General features: G+C 39.9%; 1 protein-coding gene across 1 annotated transcript; it reads left to right on the top strand.

Moving 5' to 3' along the window:
• Positions 1 to 426: 426 nt before the first annotated feature.
• Positions 427 to 19,442, top strand: ELK4 (ETS transcription factor ELK4). Its single transcript, XM_061159916.1, has 5 exons — positions 427 to 585; positions 7,052 to 7,267; positions 8,346 to 9,218; positions 9,912 to 10,028; positions 11,448 to 19,442. The coding sequence occupies exons 2-5, from the start codon at positions 7,061 to 7,063 to the stop codon at positions 11,544 to 11,546; spliced, it is 1,296 nt and encodes a 431-aa protein (XP_061015899.1). The 5' UTR covers positions 427 to 585; positions 7,052 to 7,060; the 3' UTR covers positions 11,547 to 19,442.
• The last annotated feature ends 808 nt before the right edge of the window (positions 19,443 to 20,250 follow it).

Genomic DNA, 20,250 nt, shown 5'->3' with positions numbered 1-20,250 from the left:
CGCGGGCTCGAACCGCGCGCCTCATGGAGCAGAAACCGCTAGCGGTCCGGCGGAGAGAGCAACGCGGGGAAGCCCAGGGGGCGGCTTCCCTCACGCCCGCCCTCCTGATCCGGCACCCCGCGGACGCAGTCGGCGGCGGCCGTCGCAGCGCCCCTCAGCGGCCAGCCCGGCCCTTCCCGCCCCCGGAAGTGACGTGCGGCGGCTGCGGAATCCGGGAGGGGCCCCGACGCAGCCCAGGGGGCTCGAGAGAGGCGGCGGCCGTGGAGCGACTGGCAAGCTCAGCCGCGGCGAGGAACGCCCAGAGCGCGCGCGCCCGGCGGGTAGCGGCCCTGACGACCCGCGCCGCCGCCGCGTGCGGGGGCGGGGTGGGCGGGGCGCGACGAGCCGCGGCGGCGGCGGCGGCGGCGGCGGCGGGAGATGCGGGCGGCTGCGGGCACCCGGCGGGCTCGGCTCGGCCGCTGGCGCCTTCTCCGGCTCCGCCGCGAGGGTCGCAGCGGCTGCCGCGCCGTCCTCGAGTTCCCAGCGTGAGGAGAGGAGCGTCTTGTTGGAGGCGGAGACCCGGAGGGAGCCCCGCGCGCGGCCTCGGTGAGCGTCCGCGTCCGGGTCCCGCGGCCGCCGCCCCCGCCGGCGGGGCGCCGGGGCGGGGGGCTGGCTGCACCTCAGGAAGCGGGCGCGGGGCCGCGGCGCGCTCCCGGGGGGCCCGGCCCGGCCCGCCGGCTCAGTCAGCCCGGCCCGCAGGCGGGCCGGTGGGCGCGGGACAGACCCGCCTGGCTCCCTTCGCCCCTTATTTGGTCCCGCGAGGCTCCTGGGACCAAGGGTGGCGATGTTCTTTTCTTTTTTTCGCCGGGGTGGCGGAGGGGAGGGCCCGAGGGGAGCGTCTCTGGCTTTCTGTGGTGACAGGAAGTTAGAAAGTGAAAGCGCAGCGAGTCGGTGCTCACCCGGGCCCGGACTTTGATCTCCCCGGGGGCACGCGGTCTTCCGCGTTTCTTCCTGTCCCCACGCTCATAACCCATCCGGCGTCGACTTTCAGTTCTTTTTCTACTTCTCTCCAGCCAACCCTCTCCCCTCGTTACTTTCCGGTTAGTACACAGCTGCCGTGAGGCTTCTTTCCTGGGAAGACCAGTTGGAAACATCTTTCCGGGGCTGAATGTTAACTGACCTGGGCAGGCAATAAGGGACCTTGTTGACCGAGGTAGTCAAGAGATACACAGTTGGCTCCCCCACCCCCACCCCCGCCCCAGGCTATTGCTATTTAAAGTTTAGGGCATTTAAAGAAGACTTCGGAGTTTTCATCCCTCATCGGAACGGTTCACCCATCTCTGGTTGGTGAATAAGATCCTTCTTCCTCTCCTTTTGCCATCTTCCACTCACCGTCCCACTGCGTGGAAAACTTGGTGCTTCGGTATTTAAGACTGTCAGTGAAAAAAAAAAAAAGACTGTGGTATTTTCTTTAAAATGTATTGTGATTCAGTTTTCCCCCTCAGTAACTCCCCTCTCTTTGATTTTATTTAAACGTTAAAACTGCCTAAGTGCAATCCATTTAGGGAAATGTTGTTTTAAAGTTTTATTGTAATAGTACACTTTTAGTATTCTGTTGGTATAGAATACTGTATAGTTAGATACAGCAGATTACTTTTTGACAGCTATAAAGATTTTTAAGTCAAAATTCGCCTTAATACATTTTATAATTTGTATCTGTTTTACTTAAGCAGCACTCTGAATTTGGAGACATTTATTTTTTGGGTCTTAACTACTGTTTCTGAAAAACAGTTGGGCCATGGGTCACCACAGCAACTGGGCTGTGTGTATGATAAACATGTTTAGGGTGGGAGAGGTTCCATTTAGTAGAGACTTCCTTTCCCTAATGAGTTACTTCCAATATGCTCCTTCTTTCCTTTTCGCACAGGGATTAATCTACTGTCTTTTAAGTGCGAGTTAGTGTTAGTCGCTCAGTCCTGTCAGACTTTTGCGACCCCATGGACTGTGGCCCACCAAGCTCCTCTGCCCATGGAATTCTCCAGGCAAGAACACTGGAGTGGGTTGCCATTTCCTTCTCCATTTTAAGTGTTAGAATCAATTATGTTTTCCATATTTAACCCCTCAAAAATCAGATTCCTTCATTTGGATCAGTTAAGTATGTCTCTCCCTCATTATACTACTTCTAAAAAACTGTTTAAAACTGAAATTTTTGGGAAAAACTGTAGTTGTGGAAAGGAGGTTTTCATGAAAAGGTTTTCAAGAAAAAAGATTTGGGTTTCTTTTGATAAGAATAAAAATATTAAATATTTTTGTCTCTTTATTTCACCTTTGTAATTTTAAATAACTTCTGACCTTTTTTTGCTTTAATTCTCTTTTACGGCTGAAGAAATTGTTGAATTTCATATTAATGGTACACTTATAGGAACTCAAATGAAGAGGTTCAACTTATGTGTTCTGTGGTTCACCACCTTTTTAATCAAAGAATAAACACATCAAAGTTGAATGAGTAAAATATTCCTTTAAAGTACCTGCTGAGGATGTCCATTTTACGTCTTTGTTAGTTTTTCCCAATAGAAAAAAAAATTTTTTCCAGTACTTCAGTCCAAAACCACAGTGCCCATTTTCTTTCACAATAATTTTCTATCCTAGACACACTGTAAAGTACTACAGAAGCTTCAACGTTTTCCACAGAGTTAGGTTCTGCTGTGCAGTATCCAGCAGCTCCAACAGGATTTGGCTCAGTCCACAGTTGAGTTCAGTTCAGTCGCTCAGTCGTGTCTGACTCTTTGCGACCCCATGGACTGCAGCACGCCAGGCTTCCCTGTCCATCACCAACTCCCAGAACTTACTCAAAGTTCAGTCCACACTCTCCCCTAATAACTGAAGGGAGAGATAGAAATTAAACCCACAGCACCTTGGGAACACTTCCCATTTGCTCAGGATGACTCTTGTGTGCTTGTTGTGGAAATAAATTCATGGTTATTTCTGTTGTTTTGTATGTATTGCTTAGCCATTATAAACAAGCATTATCTGCAAGATAGGCATAAAACTCTAGGATTTGGTTTGGGGAATTTTTCCAAAAATAAATGAAATTATAGGCACCAAATTTGTAACAGTCTTGATATTCCAGTTCTCTACTTGTCTGTCCTTCTTTCCTTCCTCTTCCCCTCCTTCTAGCTTCAACATCACCATCATCATCTCTCTCACACATACTCACACTGCTGTAAGCATTCTTGACATGAAGATGGTGTCTGGAAATGTAAAGACTTGAGTTCTTTGGTTAAGCTGAAATTTACTAGGGAATAGTTGTAACAGATTTAGACTAACAAATAATTGTTTAAGTGGGGAACATACATAGTTTAAAAGTAACTTACCATGACAGTCATCATTAGAAGAAAAGCCTCTCTGGTAAATTAAGAGAAATGACAGGGGACCCCTCCCCCCAACTATACTTGGTGGATATAGTATAAAACCACTGTTTTAACCCAGCTGAAGTGAGGCTCTGGAAAGCTGTTTTCTAGTGAACATGGTTATTTAGCATTAAAGTAGCGCTTCATATTTGTACATTATTGTCAGTTATTATCTAACAATGTAATACTTAGTTACAACCGGAGGTAATGTGGATGATGCTCTTAGCCATCTAGGAAAGTGGTTTCCCTAGGGGACAGAGTACATGACTGTGATGAAAGAGACTTGGATTCGTGGCCTCAGTTTCTCCATTAACTCTCTAACTTTGGGAGGCATCTCCATTTTTCTATTCTTAATTATTTTCTCATCTCTACTTTTGGACGACAGTATCTCTGTGTAACCAGCTTCAAATTTATGACAATAATAGGAGGACATTTTGAATGTCTCAGAAAAATTACTGAGATATTTTCCAATATAGTTCCTCATCTCTGGCCTTTTTGGAAGCAGACATAGTTGACTTAAGGATCCCATCCTTTGTGAGTTGTACATTGTTAGAGTTAGGTTTCTCAGGCCTAACTTTTGTGTTGTTTGGAGTGTTCGTTTTTAACATTTTTATTGAGATATGTTTCACATACAGTAAAATTCACCTGAAGTGTACGGTTCAGTGGTTTTAGTATATTCCCAGAGTTGTATCACCACTACCACAGTCTAAATTTAGAATGTTTTCATCACCCCATTAACAGTCACTCCCCTTTTCTTTTCCACACCCATCCCCCATTCCCAGCCCTAAGCAACCACCAGTCTGCTTTTTTTTGCCTATTCAGATTAATAGCTGGCTTCTCTCACTTAGCCTAATGTTTTCAAGGTTCATCCATTGAACTAGCCCATATCAGTACTTCATTCCTTTTTCTGGCTAATATTCCACTCTGTGGTTATATGGAGGCTTCCCTAATAGCTCAGTTGGTAAAGAATTTGCCTGCAATGCAGGAGTGAAAGTGAAAGTGAAGTCGCTAAGTCGTGTCCAACTCTTTGCGACCCTGCGGACTGTAGGCCACCAGGCTCCTCCGTCCATGGGATTTCCCAGGTAAGAATACTGGAGTGGGTTGCCATTTCCTTCTCCAGACCCTGGTTCAATTCCTGAGTCGGAAAGATCTGCTGGAGAAGGGACAGGCTGCCCAAACCAGTATTCTTGGGCTTCCCTTGTGGCTCAACTGGTAAAGAATCCGCCTGCCATGTGGGAGACCTGGGTTTGATCCCTGGGCTGGGAACATCCCCTCGAGAAGGGAAAGGCTACATTTTGCTTGTCTGCTCATCAGTTGATGGACATCTGGGTAGTTTATACTTTTTTGGATATTATGAATACCACTCTGAACGTTCCTGCTTATAAATGTCTGTGTGGACATATATTTTCATTTCTCTTAGACGTATACCTAGGAGTGTAATTACTGGGTCATAGGCTAACTCTGTTTGGGGAACTGCTGCAACTCTTCCAAAGTGGCTGTACCAGTTTACATTCCCATTGGCCATGTATGGGGGTTTCACTTTTCTCCACATCTTAGCCAATACTTACCATCTGTCTTTTTTGCTTGGCTGCGCTGGGTCTTCCTTGCTGTGCTCAAGCTCTCTAGCTGTGGTGTGTGGGCTTCTCCTTGCAGCGGCTTCTCTTGTTGTGGGGCATGGGCTCAGTGTTGTGGCGCACAGCTAGTTACTCTGAGGCATGTGGAGTCTTCGGGGCTCGAACCCACGTCCCCTGCATTGGCAGGCAGATTCCTAACCACCAGGGAGATCAATCACCTGCCTTTTTGATTACAGCCATTCTAATGGGTGTGAAGCAGTATCTTGTGTGGTTTTGATCTTTATTCCCCTAATAACTAGTCACATTGAGCATCTTTTCATGTGCTTATTGGCTACCTGTATTACTTTTTGGACAAATGTCTTTTCAAATCCTTTGCTTATTTTTAATTTTTTTAAATTGTAGAAACTCTTTATATTTTTTTGATGAAGGAGCCTTATTATTTGAATGCTTTCTTCCATTCCAAGGATTGTCTTCTCATTTGATGGTATTGTTTGCAGCACAAAAGTTTTAATTTTTGCTGTCATCCAATTTATCTGTTTTTATAGTATTTTAACAGAATTGATTTGATTTAATTTCTGTTCTGATCCAGTGAGATCTAATTCACAGACTGAAAACAGGAAGGTTTTGTGTATGTATGTGTAAAGTTCCCTTGTAGATGTTTTAGGATGTGCTTATGTATATTTGGCCAGAGTTTCCACCCTAAGATTTCTTTCTTATAAACAAGATGTTTTAAAGTTTTTGTGAGGAAAATACCTTTGAGAGAACATTTCCCTGCTGCTCCATTGCCTAAACCAGTGGTTATTAACTGAAATGATACTGTCGCCCAGAGCATTTGACAATGTGTGTAGACATTTTGATTGCCAAATTGGGCAGGAGGTCTTAGTGGCATCTGGTGGGTAGAGGCCAGGGATGTTGTTAAACTGCAGTGCCAAAACAGCCTCCAAGAACAAAAGAATTATCTGGCTCAAAATATCAATAGTGCTGAATTTAAGAAAAAGTGAAGTCGCTCAGTCGTGTCCAACTCTTGGGGACCCCACGGACTGACTATAGCCTACCAGGCTCCTCCGTCCATGGGATTTTGCAGGCAAGAATACTGGAGTGGGTTGCCATTTCCTTCTCCAGGAGATCTTCCCGACCCAGGGATTGAACCCCAGTCTCCCGCATTGTAGGCAGACGCTTTACCGTCTGAGCCACCAGGGAATTTAAGAAGCACTGGCCTAAACAGGAAGATCTTAAAACTTGAGACATTGAAAGGTTTTTCAGTTCCAATCTTGCTAATCAAATAAAAGGGTCTGTGCAGGTGGCACACAATGGACAGAATGGTGGCTTCCTGTGGACAGAATGGTGGCGGAACTTGTAAATTAGGGGACATTTTGCTGAGTTTTCAGTGCTGCCAACTTATATGAAAATTACATTTATTATAATGGAAACTATTCCCCCTATCTCTGGGCCACCCTGAGACGCACAGAACATCCTGGCATATAAATCAACTGGGCTAGTATAGATAGATGCTGAAATGGTGGTCACCTCAGAGAATATGACAATGAGTTTTGTTTTTTGTGTTTTTTTTTTTAATATTTATTTAGCTGCACCAGGTTTTAGTTGTGACATGCAGATTCTTAGTTGGGGCATGTGTGACCTAGTTCTCTGACCACAGATCCAGCCCAGCCCCTCTAGATTGGGAGTGCGGAGTCTTAGCCCTGGGACTCCCAGGAAGTCCCGACAGTGAGTTTTTAAGATAAAATTCAATAACAGTGATACTGCACTGGTTGGCATTCATCAGTCCTCTCCTGTAATTTATGAAACTAGCTTTATCTCATAGCAAGACTTTTGTTAGACAGTGTGGCATGTTTAAGAGTTTGGGTCTGTATTCAGATTGCCTGGGTTTAAATCTCAGCTCCACCATTTACTTGTGTGACCTTAGACAAGTTACTTAACTCTGTAATGAGTCGGTTTTTTCACATATAAAATGAGGCTGCAGTAGTATCTGTCTTAGAGGATTCTTGTGGGGATGAAATGAACAGTTAACGGTCTAACACATTTAAAGCACTTAGAACAGTGTGTGACATACAGTGTTGCCTCTTTCAGCTCACTGCTATGGACAGTGCTATCACCCTGTGGCAGTTCCTCCTTCAGCTCCTCAAGGAGCCTCAGAACGATCACATGATCTGCTGGACCTCTGATAATGGGGAGTTCAAGCTTTTGCAGGCAGAAGAGGTGGCTCGTCTCTGGGGCATTCGAAAGAACAAGCCTAATATGAACTATGACAAACTCAGCCGAGCCCTCAGATACTACTATGTGAAGGTAATACACGTCCACCTCGAAACAAGAATTGTTCCTTCTTTTCTGTTGAGGTTAGACATACTAACGTCATGGTGTGTTTATTTATTAAAATAACTTTTTAATTGATGTGTAATTGACATAATTATATTGCTTTTGAGTGTATAGCATAATGATGCAATATTTGTATGCATTATGAAATGATCACTGTTTTAGTTTTAACTCAGTTTATTTTACAGCTTCAGCAGCTTGGAATTAGAATAAAAGATGTAAATGTTCTAAGTGTATTTCTGCAAATTCATATTCAGTGCTGGACTCCCATGCACATATTTTATTCCCAATTGCAGTTGTTTTTAAAGAAAAAAATGATTATAGAGTTGGAATAAGGAAAAGGAAATTTGGGATTCTTCAGCATAGATAAATACTCTTGTTTATATCATAATTTACTTTAATTATCTCGTACTGTTTTTTAGGTGTACTTAATTTTTACTGTTTAGTTTAACCCAGAACACAAATTAATACCTTAAAGAATAACTGTTAATACCTAGGTTTGATTTCTTAGTTAAAATTTTTTGTTTAATTTCTAATTATTTTGAATACATTCTTGGGCACGGAAGTAAAATAAAATGCTCAAATGAAGAGAATTAGAGTGAGAAGCTGGGATCTTAATTTCTTTCACCTTTGAGTGTTGATATTATCAGCTTTCCTGTGTGGAGAGATGAGGTAAGACACAGCTTGAGTTTCTGAGGGAAGTAAGAACCTTAGAAGTAATGTTCTAAATTCCTTTTGCTTCCTGAGGATGTGAGTGTTTTTGTACCTTTGGAGTTAAGCAATTAAAATCTTTCGGCTTTTATGCAACATATTAGTTCAGTTGTTAATAAGACATTTAAATGTTTTTAACTTGTACTCCATAATGGTTGGAACTGTGTTTGGTATGGCTGGATGAATTTGGGTGATTTTGAAGTTTTCAAGTAAACTACATATCAAATAGAGAACCCCATTCAGTCAGCTTTCTCATGATCTTTGGGGGGTGGGGTAAAGTTTTAACAAATGTTTAAGAAAAGTTTAAGAAAGTCTGAGTGCTTATTTTATTTATCTACAGAATATCATTAAAAAAGTGAATGGTCAGAAGTTTGTGTACAAGTTTGTCTCATACCCAGAGATTTTGAACATGGACCCAATGACAGTGGGCAGGGTTGAGGGGGAGTGTGAAGCTTTAAGCCTCAGTGAGCTCAGCAGCAGCAGTTCCAAAGATGTGGAGAATGGCGGGAAAGAGAAGCCACCACAGCCTGGTGCCAAGACCTCGAGCCGCAATGACTACATACACTCCGGCTTATATTCTTCTTTTACTCTCAACTCTTTGAACTCCTCCAATAGGAAGCTTTTCAAATCTATAAAGGTTGAGAATCCAGCTGAGAAATTGGCAGAGAAAAAGTCTCCTCAGGAGCCAACTCCATCTGTTATCAAATTTGTAACAACACCTTCAAAAAAGCCACCAGTTGAACCTCCTGCTGCCTCCATTTCAGCTGGCCCAGGTATTTCTCCATCTTCAGAAGAAACTATCCAAGCATTGGAGACTTTGGCTTCCCCCAGACTGCCTTCCCTGGAAGCACCGACTTCTGCATCAGGAGTTACTGCCCCTGTTACCACCACACCTCCTGTTTCGTCCGTGTCCCCTCTGCAGGAGCCTCCTAGAACTCCTTCACCACCGCTGAGTTCCAACCCAGACATGGACACAGACATGGAATCAGTGGCTTCTCAGTCAATGCAGCTTCCAGAGAACTTGTCCCTGGAGCCTAAAGACCAGGATTCAGCTTTGCAAGAAAAGGACAAAACTAATTCATCGAGGTCCAAGAAACCCAAAGGGTTAGAGCTGGCACCGACCCTTGTGATCACGGGCAGTGATCCAAGTCCACTGGGAATATTAAGCCCGTCTCTTCCTACAGCTTCTCTTACGCCAGCGCTTTTTTCACAGGTAACATTCTCTTTCCTTTTAATGCCACCATTTATTTTGTTTTTTCTCAACTTTTAAAACAAATCCAGAATTTATAACCTCAGTTCTCATTCTCCTACATAGTAGGTTTGCTTTAGAGAGGTTATATGTGACCCTGTGAAAGTAACCTAATTTTTCCACTTTCTCCTAAAGAAAATAAGTATATTCTCTCTCTCTCTTTGGTGGAGGTGGGGGGTGGTCTTATAAAACAACAGTGACAATCTCACGTTAGAAAATAACAGATCCTGCGGACCTTAATAAACATGGTGTGATGTTGAATAACAAGTTTTACAGTTAGCTAACATTAGCTATTTCTTAACTTTTTCATCTCATAGAACAGTTAAACACGTTACTCGCAGACCTCATTATTAAGGAGAAAGCAATGTTTGTGACTCAGTTACCTATTATTTTTCTATACTTGAATTCAGATTGGCTTTGTTTTTCTATTTGACAAAGATTGTACGAAAAACAGTTTAGAAAATACTTTGACCTTTTTCTTTTCTGGGTTGTAAAAGTAATTTCTGACTGTTTCCTCAGGATAAGATTTCAGACTTGGAGATACTTGGAATGGAGAATAGGACAATATTTGGGTTCAGGGCTAATTGTGTATTATTACAAGGATAAAACATAATCCTGATAAGCCATTTAGTTATATTTTTGGCTTGTATATTGCAGACTCCCATCTTACTGACTCCAAGCCCCTTGCTCTCCAGTATCCACTTTTGGAGTACTCTCAGCCCTGTTGCTCCCCTGAGTCCAGCCAGACTACAAGGTGCTAACACACTTTTTCAGGTAAATTACATAGAAGCTTGTCTTTCGTAACTGGGGTGTGGTAAATGAACAGAGAGGCAAAGGCAGTATCCACTCTAAAGTTAATCATTGTGAAACTTCTATTTAAAAAGTGTTCCTTAGATTTAGTTTTGAATTTCTAGGTGTTAATTTTCTGGCCCGCAAACAACTCAGATTAATATTCACAAGCAGAGTTTCCTTTTCATTGTTTACTATTCCATACATTTGAATTAGACTAAGAATTGTTAAATACTGTAGTAAATTTTGAGCTCATCCAATTTTTAAAATCATTTTAAATGCTGGAAATCCTCTTTTCTAAAAAAACGTGAGTGTGTGTATGCATGTATATTTGGGGGCATTCTCTGCACATAGATTTCCCCTTTTAACTGAGGATTTTTTTTAAAATAGAAAAAACTCTTGAGAATAGTATTGTCAAATACTCCTGTTTTCCTGTCAGTCAGAATTGATATTCATCAGCATTTTAAATATACATGTATATATTTTAAAAATGAGTATTGCATTACCTTTAATGAAGACCTTATTGGGAAAGATCTCATAGCTGTAAACCATTATTTTGCGTAAACTATCTAGACTTCATAACTTGTCAGCTTTCTTATATTGATTCATTCACTTATTCCAGGGTGACTCCCTGGGAGATTTTCTTAGATTTTGTAATTTATTTTTTCTTTAATTTTTTTTTAGATTTTGTAATTTAAATTTTCATTTGTTCTTTTGAAAATGGAATGGTAAGGGGTGGGGAAAGAAAAAAAATTTTTTTAATCTTTCTACTAACGCAATTATTTTTGCAAAAACTTCTAAATTGCTGAATAGAAAGAATATGGAAAAATTTCCATATTTCCTTTTCCATTTTTGTTTGCCTCTCACAAAGAGATAATTGATTTATATAGAGAAAGCCACAGTGCTCAAGTAGCTTCAGCCTGGAATCTCCATACAGATTTGGTCTCAGAATACATGATGGGGAGTGCTTTTCTAGGATGAGCACCCTGCAACTCTTTGCAGCAGTTATGAGATGGGCATCTCCTCCTGGACCTCTCTTTGACAGTCTGTGATTTGCTATATAATTGAATGATAGTCTACAGAGTGCATGCTGTCCTTTTCTGAACTTTCTGTAACCTTCATGTGAAGTCAAGTGTGAACTGTGTACTCTAGCATCTAAGGAAAAGTATAAATTTGTTTTTACATTCCATCAAGGTAGGCTGGAGAGTGTTAATATGTAAGACAAACATATTCTTTAGAAAAGTTTTTGTGACATCATATTGTTCCATGATAGACAGTTGGTGCCTTTGTCCTGTGAGCCACTGCAGGTGCCGTGTGTTCTACCTCAGGGAGTACAACAGGGACAGAGAGTGCAGTTTAAGATTGCATAATAGGATAATGACGTGTTTTTATTTTCTTTCTCAGTTTCCTTCTGTGCTGAACAGTCATGGGCCGTTCACTCTGTCTGGCCTGGATGGACCTTCTACCCCTGGCCCATTTTCCCCAGATCTACAGAAAACATAACCTATGCACTTGTGGAAGGAGAGAATTAAGGAATAAGGAAAGAGAAAGACTTTCAACATGATTACATTTAAAGTGAGGGATTGATACTTCATGATGCTAATAATAGACTGTTATGATTTCTGCTGTTCCCCATTAAAATGCTTTTTTAGGATTCCCTTTGAATAGGACTTTGAATAGGAATACAAGCTAGACTGTGTATAAAAATGCCTTAATTGGAGTCCAAACTCCACCTCCCTCTTTCTTTCTTTTTAAAAAATATTTTGAACCTTGTGTTAAAGAAAATTTTAATGGGGTTTAGCATCAGGCTATGCTTTGCAAGAGAATTCAGAACAAAATTACTCTTCTTGCCTTATTGGGACCCTTTGGCAGTTATGCTTTGAGCGTATTATATAAGGAAATACTAGTTAAATGAAGTTAGCCATATCTTTAGGACTTACATGTGCTCTGTTGAATACTGAAAGTGAGTTGTGCATAAGCAGTGGAAGAAAAAGAATCATTCCTAGTCACATGAAGTAAGATTGGAGCAGGACTATTGGGGATATTCTGTTTTGCTGTGAAGTATAATGTATGTAAGCAACTCCACAAGAAGTTATCTTATTTACATTTATTCAGGGTGGTTTTCTTAGCCCTATGTATTATCTTGACTGAATCTGAACAGAGCATGGAGCTAGTTTATTCCCACATAAGGAGATTTTTAAACCTGGGGCTTAAGGCAGTGTTTGGAACAAACAGTGAGAATATGGGGCCTCATATCTGGCACAGAAATGTCATCTGCTGGTATGATTCTACACCCATGGAATACTTATGGTAAATGGTGGCTTTTAGGAGGATGAACCTGGGTTTTGAGAGTCTGAGGCATCTCTTGAGTCAAGGATTCAATTGAAAAAACTTGAAACAACATGTAGGTGTTTCCCAGTTAAAAGATACCCAGTGTGAAGGACCTTTTTTTCTGTTTATTTTATCCCGTATCCTACTGTTTATTTATCTTTTAAATTTAAAGTTGTTAGAGGTTGTGATAGTTTTAATTAGGAAGATGAAAAGCAAAGTGAACTCTTTAAATCTGTAGTGAGGTAAAAATACACTTACTTCCTTGATTTTTCTTTTTTTTTTAATTAGAAAGTAGCAAAGCTCATCTGGATTGGATTATTCATATTAGTAGTGAAAAATGTCAGCCTTCATCTCTGCCAGATTTGTGAAATGTTAGCATATAGTTGTCACTGCCAGGTCCAGACAGATTTGTTGGACCCCTAAGCTGATTTGATGCCAACATCACAGTGGAGTCTTTTGAAAAATTTGGCTTTAAAGTCCAGGATTAGATGATAATCATGCTGCTGCCACCACCACCCTGCCCATTAAACTAGTCTTTTAACCCTAGAAATAGTTCCTGTAATTGAACGACTTGAACTAAATGGTATATGAAACTAGTAAAGGACTTGAGGGCTCAAAGTGACACTGCTATAAACCAGCATCTTCCAGTTGTGTATGTTTGCTTGAAATTTGTTTTATGCAGTATAGAGAAACTCTGGTATAAGATGTCTGTGCTAATTCATTAGTAGCAGAAGGATGGTATTCAGGGAGCTGCCTTTTATATTTGTATTGTTGGAGACCTGTTACCGTTTAATTTGTGGTTATCAGCTGAAAAGTTCTGTTCCTGAGATGTGCAATAGTAGTGTTGAAAGGTACTGTTCAGTGGTGATGGGAAACAGACATACTGGATTTTTTTTCCCACACTGAATCATGTAGTTTGCATGTTTTTTTGAAATCAGACTGCTCAGCAGCACTTTGGACTAGTTTTATTAGGTTAATTCACATTTTATACATTAGATAAGTAAATATTGATGGCTTGATTTAACTAGTATTTAAAATTTTGAAAGCACAAAAAGTATTTTATTTTGAATCAAAGGAAAAAAGCCATTGGTTTGTTTTCACAGATAGTATCTTTGATAACTAACTGTTTCAGTAAAAGGGTGCCTGGGAACCAGCGGCACTATTAAAACTCAGTCAAAGCAACTTCCTAGGAACCAGTTTTAGTGAGTGCTCTGCCTGTAAATCTCTCCTGGAAGTCTCTGAGAGGTGTGGGCCTTACAAGGTTGGTGATGATCTGCTTTTTCTTTGAGATCAACTATTTAGGGGAAGCTGGTGTGTGTGTGTGTGTGTGTGTGTGTGTGTGTGTGTGTGTTCACGTTTTTTAAATGAAATAAAACTGCAATCATAGTGAAGTGTATGAGGCAGGTTGTTCTATTTGTAAACTACCTCCTTCCTGGGAAAGTCTCTGATTTTGAAACATCCAGAGTTCTTCTTAGCATCAAAAGGTGACATACCACTTCAGAGCAGTCTTCACTGGAGAGACTTATATTTGGTAGCTGTAGCTGGTATCCATCACTAGTCACTTTGCCAGGATGGATGCTGGTAGGCAAAAGTAGCCCAAGTTAAAATAGGGGAGCAGGTTTAGTGAACTTTTGCAACTTATGCTGTGATTAGCTTAGCTTTTCATTTGCTCTGGCCGGTATCTGAGTCAGTTTATGCTGGGAGGTGTTTAACCACCAGCCTGTCTGAAGGGGAAAAGGCCTTAAATTGTAGCATTTGCTGAGTCCATTCCATGGTGTAAGTGACTCCCCTGAGGCTGATTTTAGGCCACCACCTTGGGGCTGAGAAGGGGTGCCCGCAGGTGGCTCAGGGCCACACACTCAGCCAGTGAACCACTGCGTTTATTCTACCCTCGGGTGGGTTTTCACCTAATTTCTAAAATATTTTTTTTCCTTTTGGTTTGTCATAGTGCTTTTGTGATGTAATATTCTTCATGGCCATATTTTTGTATTCAAACAAAGGTGGAAACTTCCATTGATTTTTTTAAAAATTTATACATGATGGAAGAATCCAAAAACCCTCAAAAGATCAACCTTAAGCCTCTTAGAGTTAAAATATAGGTTTAATTTTTCTATATTTTGGTGGCTAAAATACAGGTAATGTGACTTTTTCTTTAGATTTTGATGGCCTATATAGTAAAATGGAGCCTATATAGTAAAATGGAACTGGATTTTTTTTTTTTACACTGGATTTTTTTTTTTTTTTTTTACACTCAAAGAATTCCTTGAAGATTAACATACTCTGTTAAGAGATCAAAAAAAAAAAAAAAAGGAAGGCTAGACTGACTGTTTAATCTATTTACATGGCACGATTTCTAGTTTTTTCATCCTATGTGTCACTTAGGTTTGGAGGGACATGCAAATCAGAGGCTTGGAACTCGAGCTGAAACTGCAGGCTGTCGATGTTACACTTCAGTGCCATTCACACCTATAATTGTGTAATGTTCACTCTGATGACAGTATTTCATGCTGATCTCAGAACTTGTGTTATGATTCTAAAGTTCTCAAAGTCAGTTCTAATGAATTTAGGCCCATTAGAGCCACTCATTGGCATTTCAGAAAAACATTCTCTAAGCTTTTTGAACACACACCTTGATCAATAAAAGGCTTTGAACACAATCCCCTATTGCAAATTTGTGTGTATGTTTGTTAGGTTATGTACTGCTAAAGTCGTATGTATACTGTAAGACACACACAGAAACAGAAATTAAGGATGATATAAAAATAAATCTTGAGTAGAAATTCGAATGTTTTTTCCTGCATCCAGTAGATTGTCTTGTGCACCCTCTGGGGCACACTCTACTCTAAAGACCCCTGACTCAGGGTATTGTTTCTCAGTCTGATCTTGGAAAAAAAGAGTTTTGGTTGTGATATATGGGGAAATCCTTTACATATTTGATCTGATTTTTATGTAAACTCTCTAGAAGAGATTAGGAACTTTTCAGCAGAGCTTGTCATCAGCTTTCTGAGATTTCCTGTTTCTTTTTCATACGTTGGTAAATAACCCATCACGAAATGTTTTACAGAGCTTTATGCTCACTATTTTTGACAGTGTGGTTGTCTGTTTCCTTTTCATATTAGGTGTGACTTTAAAATTTACTGGCCGCTCACAAATTTCTTTTGTTGTCCTTATTATATTTTACCAACAATTTCAGAATTAGTTAAAGTTGCTTTATTTTAAAATACGTAACAATTTCCATTTTCTTACTGCATTAGTCAGTTTTATTATTTTGGTAACGTTTTGGTATCTGAAGAAATACTTTCTTGAAGAGTCTGTTCTGTGTATCACTTCATTTACTGTATATATTTTATTTGCCTATGCCAGAAATCTAGAATTGTGCTGAGGTACCATTGTTAGGTATGTAAACAGGTATGGTGACAAGTGTAGGTCTCTGTGCGGAAGCCTGGAGTTCTGAGTGAAGGACCACTTTCCAGAATGAAAGCTAGACTCCTCACAAAGTTTGTGGTCTGTTATCTGAGGGTGTGATAGGATGGAATTGAAAAGTTAATTGTTCAATTCATAGTAATGAAGTGGAGGCCAGCCATAATTGTTTGGGGCAGGTACTCTGACCAGAGAATTAGTTAGGTGGAACGTGTTCTGTTAATTATCTTCCTGGTTTTGAGTCAGCAGAGTGTTTTGTTACTGTTTTTATTGCTGCTTGCATTGCCTGAAACAAGGTACCCTGTTATTCTTCTGTGTCAACAGAACTCTCTTTACTGAGGTTGAAGTTTTAATCTTAGAATCTAGAGTTCTTGTGGGTGGTGGTGTGTTAAGCAAGAAGAGAAGGCGGTTTGATTTCATTTCTCGTACTTGGTGGAACCTGTTAGGATGAAAGTCATGTTTTTACCTGTAGATGGAGCAGATCTGAGAAGGTGAGTTGTTGATGTACCATAAATGTTCCATTTGAAGCTGCCGGTTTCTTCAAGCTCCTTTTCTGGAAGGAAAAAAAAATTGTGCTAGATTGACAGCCTGGCAGAAAATAGCGATTTCTAGGGTGCTGCCATCTGCACTTAGCCATTATGCAAATGGAAATTAGAGTTGTTTATCTGAGAGGGGCAAGGTTAGCTCTAAGCTTAGTGTAGAAACCAGGAGATTCAGGTGGTTGTTAACATTTTAAATGATACCTTTAACAAGAAAATTTATGAGGGATACAATCAAGCATAGTAAGTCTCTTGAACTCTAATCTTGTGACTATAATACACACCAAGAAGTTTTATGAGGCTTAAATTTTTATTTTAAAATATTTAATTGGGAAACCAGAGCATTTTTTTCCAAGTCATTCTGATTGGCTGAGTGCGTGTGTATGTGTACCGATTACTGACTTGAGTATGTGTTTGTATGTATGTGTGTAAATAAATCTATTTTTCAGAGGGAACATATGGTCATCCTAGTCTAGGATGGTTCCTGGGCTATTTTATACTAAAACTTAAGAAAAAGATTGGCTGCACTTGGCAGTTGTCACTTTTGTAAAAATTAATGCCTTGCACATTTCCATTTTTTTAAATGCATAGAATCATAGGCCTTAAAAATTGCTTGTCAACATTTTAGAAATACTGTATAGTGCCACATGTGACATACTTTAAGCAAAGTCACCATAAACTGTTCTCTTATGTTCATGTATTATTGAGCAAATAAGGATGTTCTTTCTAAAAATTTCTACATTTTTGTGTAAAATCCTTGCTATATTGCATTCTAAGTTTCTCAGAGAGGATGTTTATACTAGATGTAGTATTTCTAAAATACAAATCTAACCATGATTGAGCTAGTGGTGGAGAAATTCTGGCATTGTAGCCTATTTACCCTTTTGAACTATACATAGAAAGCATTCACAGAAACCTCAGAGTATCTTGGGCTGAATGTTCTTAGCTTTGCCTTGTTTTGCATCTCATAGGGGCCCATTCTGGTTCTTGTCCCCTCCAAGGGTTATGAGCCCTGCGAAGACAGGCCTGGGATCTTCTGGACCAGTTTGGGGGGTGGCGGTGCCCTGTGGTTGGGCCTGACTTCTGGCTGGTGGAATCGTTCAAGCCTGCCTAGAGTTCAGGGGTGGGAACGCTGTGTACGGATATGACATTACTTGGCACTTTGGGGGCACCATTACTAGCACTGTTTTGTTTTTTAATAACTGGAAGCACTTAATGATTATTTTGTTTAATTTCAACTTAAGGATATTGAGGGTCAGGGATGTTAAGGTTTATTGTTTATACTTTCTGGAACTTAAGACTATTTGGAGAAGGGATAAATGGATTACCCAGTGAGCCATTCTAGGCCCTGTAAGGTATGCTCTTTTGACTAGGATGCTTTAAAAAATTTACAAGCTTTTAATATTGTGCTTTTGTAAAAATGTATGACTTTTAATAATTTGCAGTTGCTGGATTATACTCAACTTTGTGAACTTGCCAACTTTCCTTTCTGTTTAATCATTGTTGCTTATTGTCTATCATGTAGGGGACATACTCCCTTCTAAGACATTTCATACTTTTTGTTTTTGATGGCAGTATTACCAAGGGTGTTTATATGTACATTACATTCATTGCTTATGTGATAAAGGAACATATTGTATGAACTTCCCTGTTCAGTATTAGTGAAATTAAGATACATATATGTGAAATTAACTAAGATGCATATATGTGAAGACAGAAATGAATACAACTAATTTTTTATTACTTGAGGCCTATTTATTTGGTTTGGCCATTCAGCCTTTTCTAGTCACAATCATAGGTATTTTTTTCACTTTTACCTTCTAGCAGTTTCATTTATCTTTGTGGGTAGAGAAGATTAAATATGAAACTCAGTCCAGTCATTTTGCTACTGATGGGCTTTGGATTGAGGCAAATACAATTTTCGACTAAAACTAGTTTTTTAGAATGAAAAAACTTTTCACTAGATAATCAAGATGACTTTTTAAAAAAGTGTACAATCTTGTGTTTTGAAGAACAAACTGGTAATTTTCTCTGAGTCCTACTGGATCTTCAAGTGTGGACATAACTTGAAAATTAAATAATGTTAAACTTTTGATTTTCACCCACTGAATCTGTAAGTCAGGAAAAAAAAAAAAGCATGTCTGCTATGGTGTTAACACAAAGAGATGTATCCTTTACGTCAGTGTGTTTTGCCTCTGTGGTAATAAGAACTTGTCAGGCTGCTTTCCTCAGACTTTGATTCATTCATCTGGGAAGACAGTTACTTCATTGTTTATTTTTCCCCTTGTGTCTTCTGTTGAAATCTGTCTCTCATAATATCTAGTATCCTCTACTTTTGTAAAAACAGAATACTTACATAAAATGCCAGTGCACACCTACCTACCCAAAAGACTGCATTACTGTTAAAGTGTCATTAACAACTTGTCTTGATTAACTTCAGTGTAACTTACATGAGGGAGACCTTCAAAGTATTAAAACCTCATTTCTTTTTCCTAAAACAATTCAAATGACGGTAACTATTCACATTTATTAAAATCACATCCATCGTTGATGCAACTGGAGAGAGACTGCCACCTCTCTAGCTGAGTGGTTTCACTTACCTGTTGGGAAACTAAGGGGTGTTGTCTTAAGGTGATGAGGATTAGCCAGAGCCTTAGCTCTACATGTGTGTGGCAGAGAAATTTTACAGAATCTAGGTTGGTGAGGAAGAGCCTGTGCTGACACTTTGAGGGCTTCATAATATGCTGCTTTAAGAGGAAAAAGTGTAGTTAATACTTAGTGCATCTCCAGACAGAGTAAGAGATTGCTCTGAAAACTAATCAGGTGATCTTTGTTTTCTATTGCTTCAAGTTTTATACAAAAATACTGTTAAATTCTGTAATGATGATATGCATCTTTTTAGAAAGATAATACATTTTTAAAAACTATTTTATGTAAGAACTGACAGAGGAATTTGCTTTGTATAATGGCAAGCTGGCTTTAAGAGAGCACTGTATCAAATATACTAGTCCAAAATTCTATAGATATGTTAATAGATGTATGTGCAACTAGATATGGACAATTGTATTTTTTTAAATAAATATTTTTAATAAAATGACTTTCTGAATTACTTCCCTCCTTTCTCATCTGTTGAGGTAGTCTCTGTGTAAATTTCCATCTGTGCTAAATGTGGATAAGGAAAGTTCAACTTTTCCAAAGGTTATCATTAAAACCTGGCCTTCAACTATTTGATATATATCTACATTAAAATATTTAAAGCCTGTGTTGAGATAGGTAGTGAAAAGGGGAAATTGTGAAATGATTGTTGATATAAAAGAATATTAACTGGCTAGAAAAATTATTTGCTTTGTGAAATCTTTTTATTTTGCTTTTAAATTTTACTTACATTTTTCAGTTCAGGTCAGTTCAGTCACTCAGTCGTGTCCAACTCTTTGTGACCCCATGGACTGCAGCATGCCAGGCCTCCCTGTCCATCACCAACACCCGGAGTCTACCCAAACTCATGCCCATTGAGTTGGTGATGCCATCCAACCATCTCATCCTCTGTCTTCCCCTTCTCCCCCTGCCTTAAATCTTTCCCAGCATCAGGGTCCTTTTAAATGAGTCAGCTCTTCACATCAGGTGGCGAAAGTATTGGAGTTTCAGCTTCAACATCAGTCCTTCCAATGAATATTCAGGACTGATTTCCTTTAGGATGGACTGGTTAGATCTCCTTGCAGTCCAAGGAACTCAAGAGTCTTCTCCAATGCCACAGTTCAAAAGCATCAATTCTTCGGCTCTCAACTTTCTTTACAGTCCAACTCTCACATCCATACATGACCACTGGAAAAACCATAGCCTTGACCAGACGGACCTTTGTTGGCAAAGTAATGTCTCTGCTTTTTAATGTGCTGTCTAGGCTGGTCACAACTTTTCTT

Source organism: Dama dama, chromosome 14 (assembly GCF_033118175.1).
Source record: "Dama dama isolate Ldn47 chromosome 14, ASM3311817v1, whole genome shotgun sequence".
In the NCBI taxonomy this organism is placed as follows: Eukaryota; Metazoa; Chordata; class Mammalia; order Artiodactyla; family Cervidae; genus Dama; species Dama dama.
The sequence above is the reverse complement of the archived record's forward strand: the minus strand, read 5'-3'. Positions and strand labels throughout refer to the sequence as shown.